The sequence below is a fragment of the Cynoglossus semilaevis genome, chromosome 18 (genome assembly GCF_000523025.1).
Source record: "Cynoglossus semilaevis isolate Cse_v1.0 chromosome 18, Cse_v1.0, whole genome shotgun sequence".
Lineage (NCBI taxonomy): Eukaryota > Metazoa > Chordata > Actinopteri > Pleuronectiformes > Cynoglossidae > Cynoglossus > Cynoglossus semilaevis.
In genome coordinates this window covers 515,349-522,290 of record NC_024324.1, presented here as the reverse complement: position 1 = coordinate 522,290, position 6,942 = coordinate 515,349, and the positions used below count along the sequence as shown (strand labels likewise).

Sequence of the window (6,942 nt, the reverse complement as noted above, 5' to 3'; positions counted from 1 at the left end):
TTATATTTAGACACATGGTTAGAAATAAATATGTGTGTGTCACGTGTGGAGAGCGTGTCTGGACGTAACCCTGAAATATCACTGACGCCACGACTACAGACACACACACACACACAGACACACACACACACAGCCTGTTTTACTGTCTGTCTGAGGACCAGGTAACTCTGCAGTACCAGTATCTACAGATACTCCCAGTATGTGTGTGTGTGTGTGTGTGGGTGTGGGTCAGACTCCATGTGGTCTGCTGGGAGGTCATGGGGTCACTGGCCTCCTCTCCGTACATGGCGTAGACTGTGACTGTGTACTCAGTGGTTGGAGTCAAACCTTCCAGCTCCACCTCGTTCACTGACTCCTCCACCTTCACCTGTGTTCACACACACACACACACACACACACACACACACTCTGATGAGTCTTTAGGGTCACCATCTCTCTCTCTCTCTCTCTCTCTCTCTCAGTTTGGTTTCCCTGAGGCAGCAGGATCCACAGGTGTGTTCCAGGGTGAGCAGAGGTCAGAGGTCAGAGGTCAGCAGAGAACTGAACTCTTCACCTGCTCGGTTCTGTGTCCAGACAGCTGTGGTTAAACAACAGGGTTGTGGGCCTGACTCCTGGCCTGTAGGCTGCCCCCTGGTGGCCAGAATGGTTCCAAACAAATGCAGCGCCTCAGTCCTCCCCCCCCCCCCCCCCCCCGCCTTCCCCCCCCCCTCCCCTCCTTCACCTCCTTCTCGTCGGCAGCGTCTCCTTCAGTCAGGGGGGCGTAGAGGATCATGTACCCAGAAGCCCCTGCTGCGATCTTCCAGCGGACCCTCATGGTGCTGTGAGTGATGTCAAACAACTCCAGGTCGTTGACCATGGGCAGGGCCACTGACACACACACAGGAGGCGAGGTCAGAGGTCAGAGGTCAGAGGTCAGGAACAGTGAGGGCAGACACGGACACGACTTCCCGCGGACAGACTCACGTGTGGTCGCGCTTCCTCTCAGCGCCTCGCTGGCCGAGCTGCGGTACACGGCGAACACGGCCACCTGGTACTCGGTCAGAGAGTTGAGGTAGGTGAGTTCCACGCTGTTCTGCGTTCCCTGGAGCACCTGGAACAGAGGAACATCTGAGAACATCTACAGCCAGCTGAAGGTTCTGACCACTGCACCAGCAGCTACCTTCTCTTCAGGCTGCCCCCCACTGGCGGGGTAGTACACCACACGGTACTTCTCCACCTGCCCGGCCGCGTGCGTCCACGTCACCCGGAAACTGCGAGCCGTGATGTCGGACGCCACCAGGTCACGGGGGGGAGAAACAGCGGGGGGCGGAGGGGCAGGAACTCCCCCTGGTGACGAAAAACGTAATTACCGATGGATGAGGAGAACCTGAAGATGGTTCTACAGTCTGGGCCGCGGACAAACCTCGGATCCGTTTGTCCTGATTCTCCACCTGGTCACAGAGCGTCTTCGCCAGACCCTCCACGATGTCACTCATCACGCTGAAGTCTGCCACGTTGTAGACGTGAGTGTCCTCGGGGGGGGACGCGATGGACTTCAGCTCGTTCTCATCTGCGTTCTTCACACCTGACACAGACAGACAGAACGACAGACAGTCAGACAGACAGACAGACAGACAGACAGACAGACAGACGGTCAGACAGACAGACAGACAGTCAGACTGTCCTCCATGGCGGTCAGTCGACCACCCGTTCATTCATTGGTTGGTCGTGGTCACATGTCCGTCCCTCTGTCATACCGATGGCGAAGAGTTCAATCCCAGCGTTCCTCAGGCTCTGGGCTGGTGGAATGACGTCGTCCTGGGATTTGCCATCAGTGATGAGGATTCCGATCTTGGGAATGCCGGCTCTGGATCCAGACTCTGGTTTGAAGCTGTTCTCCAGGATGAAGGTCAGAGCCAGACCTGGAGGACAGACAGGGTGACACTGATGATGTCATCCAGACCCAGGAGAGGCTGGACCAGAACTAAGACCTGACCTGGTGCCGGCTGACTCTCCCTCACCCTGTCATCTGCCCCCCCCCTCTCTTCCCCGTCCCAGTACCTGTCAGGGTGTTGCCCCCCTTGTAGGGCAGGTTCTTCACGGCGTCGATCACGGCCTCCTTGGTGCTGTGGGTGTTGAGGTGCCACTCGATCCTGGGGTCTCCACTGTACTGGGCCAGACCTGTGGGTCAACACCAGAGGAAGTCTCAGCACCGCAAAGGTCAGTGCAGGTCACAGGTCACATGTCACCGGGGGAACCAAACCCCCCCCCCTCACCTATGCGGGTCTTGTCGATCTCCACGTTGAAGGCTCGGACCAGGTTCTCAAGGAAGGTCCTGACCAGCCTGAAGTTGATCCGACCGATGCTCCAGGAGCCGTCCACCAGGATGACGATGTCGGCGACGGCCGGGGTCTTACACATGAAGCCCACGTTGGCTGCAGAGACGGAGAGACACAGGGTCAGAACCTGGGCCACGGGGAAAACATCTGGCCTTCAGGTGGGTCGCAAGAGTGTTTGGTTTTGAGGTGGTCTCTCATCATGTTTAGTTTATGAATAATGTCCACTGACGCCAAGGTTTGTGACTTAAAATATGGGTGTCCAGAAAAAAGGGTTGGGAAAAACTGGATGAGAGTTAGCGCGGTCTACGTTAGCTGGGTCTACGTTAGCCTGGTCACCGTTAGCTGGGTCTACGTTAGCTGGGTCCTGTCATTAAAGTTTAGAGGTTGAGTCAGGGACCAGAGGGACAGGAGGGACAGAGTCAGGGACCAGGAGTCAAACTGTTGTAGAACATGTCTTTGTTGGGAAGCTACACACTCGGCCCTCACACACACACACACACACACAGTGTGTTCTGGCTTCTACGTTAGCTGGGTCACCGTTAGCTGGGTCCTGTCATTAAAGTTTAGAGGTGGAGTCAGGGACCAGAGGGACAGGAGGGACAGAGTCAGGGACCAGGAGTCAAACTGTTGTAGAACATGTCTTTGTTGGGAAGCTACACACTCGGCCCTCACACACACACACACACACACAGTGTGTTCTGGCTTCTACGTTAGCTGGGTCACCGTTAGCTGGGTCTCCGTTAGCTGGGTCTACGTTAGCCTGGTCACCGTTAGCTGGGTCTACGTTAGCTGGGGCACCGTTAGCTGGGTCACCGTTAGCTGGGTCCTGTCATTAAAGTTTAGAGGTTGAGTCAGGGACCAGGAGTCAAACTGTTGTAGAACATGTCTTTGTTGAGAAGCTACAGTCGGGCCTCACACACACACACACACACACACACACACTGATCAGATCCTGGTGGGAACCTCAGACTGTGGAGCTGATCCAGAACACAAACATGTTCTACTGTTGACACGGAACCGAGTGAAAACAGTACCAGGACATGCTGTGGCCTGACAGAAATGTTCTAATACATGATCAGTCTGTGAGGAGTCACTGCCACTGAGGAGGAGGAGGAGGAGGAGGAAGGGACAGGAGGGACAGAGTCAGGGACCAGGAGTCAAACTGTTGTAGAACATGTCTTTGTTGAGAAGCTACAGTCGGGCCTCACACACACTTTCTCAGGTTAGTTCCGAGGAGACCAGAGGAGGTTGAAGGAGGTGCTGAGTCAGGCAGGGGCAGATGGTGTTCTGAAGGGTCAAAGGTCAGCAGGTCACAGGTGGATATTTGAAGGAGTCATCAAACTTCTATCTTCTAACAAACTGCTTTAACACAGAAGAGGTGCAGCGGTTACCACCACTAGAGGGCAGATGTCCTGTCTAACTGATGTAAAACAAGCAGCTACAGACAGGGTCAAAAGGTCAGAGTAGGAGTACAGTCAGAGCGGGAGTACAGTCAGAATGGAGTACAGTCAGAGCGGGAGTACAGTCAGAATGGAGTACAGTCAGAATGGAGTACAGTCAGAGTTGGAGTACAGTCAGAATGGAGTACAGTCAGAATGGAGTACAGTCAGAATGGAGTACAGTCAGAATGGAGTACAGTCAGAGCGGGAGTACAGTCAGAATGGAGTACAGTCAGAATGGAGTACAGTCAGAATGGAGTACAGTCAGAATGGAGTACAGTCAGAATGGAGTACAGTCAGAGCGGGAGTACAGTCAGAATGGAGTACAGTCAGAGTGGGGCGTACAGTCAGAGTGGAGTACAGTCAGCGTGGGGAGTACAGCCAGAGTGGGGAGTACAGCCAGAGTGGGGAGTACAGTAAGGGGGGGAGTACAGTCAGGGTGGGAGTACAGTCAGGGTGGGAGTACAGTCAGCGTGGGAGTACAGTCAGCGTGGGAGTACAGTCAGAATGGAGTACAGTCAGAATGGAGTACAGTCAGAGCGGGAGTACAGTCAGAATGGAGTACAGTCAGAGCGGGAGTACAGTCAGAGTAGGAGAACAGTCAGAGTGGGGCGTACAGTCAGAGTGGAATGCAGTTCGGGGGGGGAGTACAGTCAGAGCGGGAGTACAGTCAGAATGGAGTACAGTCAGAATGGAGTACAGTCAGAGTAGGAGTACAGTCAGAGTAGGAGAACAGTCAGAGTGGGGAGTACAGTAAGGGGGGGAGTACAGTCAGGGTGGGAGTACAGTCAGCGTGGGGAGTACAGCCAGAGTGGGGAGTACAGCCAGAGTGGGGAGTACAGTCGGAGGGGGAGAACAGTCAGGGGGGGGAGACAATCAGAGGGGGAGTACATTCAGAGTGGGAGTACAATCAGAGTGGAGTACAGTCAGAGGAGGAGTACCGTCAGAGTGGGAGGACAGTCAGAGTGGGAGTACAATCAGAGTGGAGTACAGTCAGCGTGGGGAGTACAGCCAGAGTGGGGAGTACAGCCAGAGTGGGGAGTACAGCCAGAGTGGGGAGTACAGTAAGGGGGGGAGTACAGTCAGGGTGGGAGTACAGTCAGCGTGGGGAGTACAGCCAGAGTGGGGAGTACAGCCAGAGTGGGGAGTACAGCCAGAGTGGGGAGTACAGTAAGGGGGGGAGTACAGTCAGGGTGGGAGTACAGTCAGCGTGGGAGTACAGTCAGGGTGGGAGTACAGTCAGCGTGGGAGTACAGTCAGGGTGGGAGTACAGTCAGGGTGGGAGTACAGTCAGGGTGGGAGTACAGTCAGAATGGAGTACAGTCAGAGTAGGAGACACATCTTTTAGTTAAAACCACATCTCGGTGGTGGTGAACACCTGCTGCCTCAGGGAGGGGAGCTCAGGTGACTCCCTCTGGGGTGGTGGAGGGGGGGCTCTGTTGTGTTTGATTTATAGTAAGTGGAACCCTAACCTTTGGTTGACCTTTACTTTCTATCCTTGTCAGGACACAGGCTCCTCACACACAGAGTTTAGGAATGTGTAAAAACACACACACACACACACACACACACACAGTGTGTTCTGGCTGTGCAGAGGCAACAACGCTACTGCATCCAGCTGCTGATGTAACAACAGTGTGATGGTGGTGTGTGTGTGTGTGTGTGTGTGGGGGGGGGGGGGTGTAATTCAGCTGAACTGTGCCCTGGAATAACTGAGATTCCACTCAGATTTGAACAGGAAGAATGTGAGACAAAGCTCAGTAAATTATACTACAACCACAGAGTTACACAAGAGAGTACACAGCTGTGAGTACTGGCCAAAACACATTAGACTGTTGACACATTTAAATCATCCAACCAGAGGTTCAGCCACCATCAGACATGACACAGTCACCCAGCGGAGTGGAGCCGATGTGTCGACGGCTGCTCACTCTGCCCCAACAAACCCCACGGAGAAAACCAGAGATTTTAGTTCAGACCAAAGTCCATTGTAAGTCTAACTCTATTTTTAGGGTCGTTACAAATCTTGTTTCACTTTAACAATAAGGAACCTGTGAGATTTTCAATAAAAAATGCATCCATGAGTGGTTTGACCAAACTGGGTCAGGGCAGGACTCAGTGAATTCCAGCTAATTACTGCACAAACACAAACTTTCTTCCTCTTCTCCTCCCACAGCCTCACCTTGACTGTGGATGTTTCCTGTGTGAAAAAGAAGACGCTGCAGAGTGACAGCTGAGCTGCAGCAGTTGTAAAGTGTCTAAGAACAAGGAGGTAAGGCTGGAGCTGAGGTATTCAACTGCAAGTGTGGGCACGGAGAAGACTGTCAGCTATGAAATGAGGGAGGGAGAGGGAGAGAGTGGGAGGAAGGAGAGAGACAGGATTTCTCGATATAAGACAATAAGCAGGAGAGGAAAGGGGGTGAGGTACAAAGTAAGTCAGGGTAGGTTAATTACCCCACTGCACCTGACTGGAACAGATATGAGTCAGTGGTCGTGGTCCAGATGATGTCACGATGACATCATTATCAACTCAATGATGTCAGGAATATTCTGAACAGGAGGACTTTTAAAAAAGTACTTTCTCAAAGTCAAACCATTATTTCCACAAATGTTGGTGTGGTTGGTAAAAACAAACTTGAAGGTTCAGAGAAAACAATCTGAACTAAAATCTCTGATTTTCTCCATGGACTTTGGTCTGAACTAAAATCTCTGATTTTCTCCATGGACTTTGGTCTGAACTAAAATCTCTGATTTTCTCCATGGACTTTGGTCTGAACTAAAATCTCTGATTTTCTCCATGGACTTTGGTCTGAACTAAAATCTCTGATTTTCTCCATGGACTTTGGTCTGAACTAAAATCTCTGATTTTCTCCATGGACTTTGGTCTGAACTAAAATCTCTGATTTTCTCCATGGACTTTGGTCTGAACTAAAATCTCTGATTTTCTCCATGGACTTTGGTCTGAACTAAAATCTCTGATTTTCTCCATGGACTTTGGTCTGAACTAAAATCTCTGATTTTCTCCATGGACTTTGGTCTGAACTAAAATCTCTGATTTTCTCCATGGACTTTGGTCTGAACTAAAATCTCTGATTTTCTCCATGGACTTTGGTCTGAACTAAAATCTCTGATTTTCTCCATGGACTTTGGTCTGAACTAAAATCTCTGATTTTCTCCCTAAAATC

General features: G+C 51.8%; 1 protein-coding gene and 1 long non-coding RNA gene across 5 annotated transcripts in view; one reads left to right on the top strand and one right to left on the bottom strand.

Moving 5' to 3' along the window:
• The window catches only part of col14a1b (collagen, type XIV, alpha 1b), a 29,579-nt gene that overhangs the window by 15,651 nt on the left and 6,986 nt on the right, over positions 1-6,942 (bottom strand). For all 4 annotated transcript variants that reach the window (XM_025064909.1, XM_017041168.2, XM_025064911.1 and 1 more), the window contains 8 exons: positions 2,256-2,414; positions 2,041-2,160; positions 1,737-1,901; positions 1,403-1,564; positions 1,160-1,326; positions 964-1,090; positions 722-867; positions 238-367 (listed from right to left, as the gene is read on the bottom strand). In XM_025064909.1, the coding sequence (XP_024920677.1) occupies positions 238-367; positions 722-867; positions 964-1,090; positions 1,160-1,326; positions 1,403-1,564; positions 1,737-1,901; positions 2,041-2,160; positions 2,256-2,414 (1,176 nt within the window). The remainder of the gene's footprint in view (positions 1-237; positions 368-721; positions 868-963; positions 1,091-1,159; positions 1,327-1,402; positions 1,565-1,736; positions 1,902-2,040; positions 2,161-2,255; positions 2,415-6,942) is intronic.
• LOC112488498 (uncharacterized) overlaps positions 2,058-6,942 on the top strand; it is a 6,286-nt gene continuing 1,401 nt past the window's right edge. Inside the window, exons 1-3 of the long non-coding RNA XR_003052601.1 lie at positions 2,058-2,199; positions 2,288-2,476; positions 5,934-6,029. This is a non-coding gene — a long non-coding RNA (uncharacterized LOC112488498). The remainder of the gene's footprint in view (positions 2,200-2,287; positions 2,477-5,933; positions 6,030-6,942) is intronic.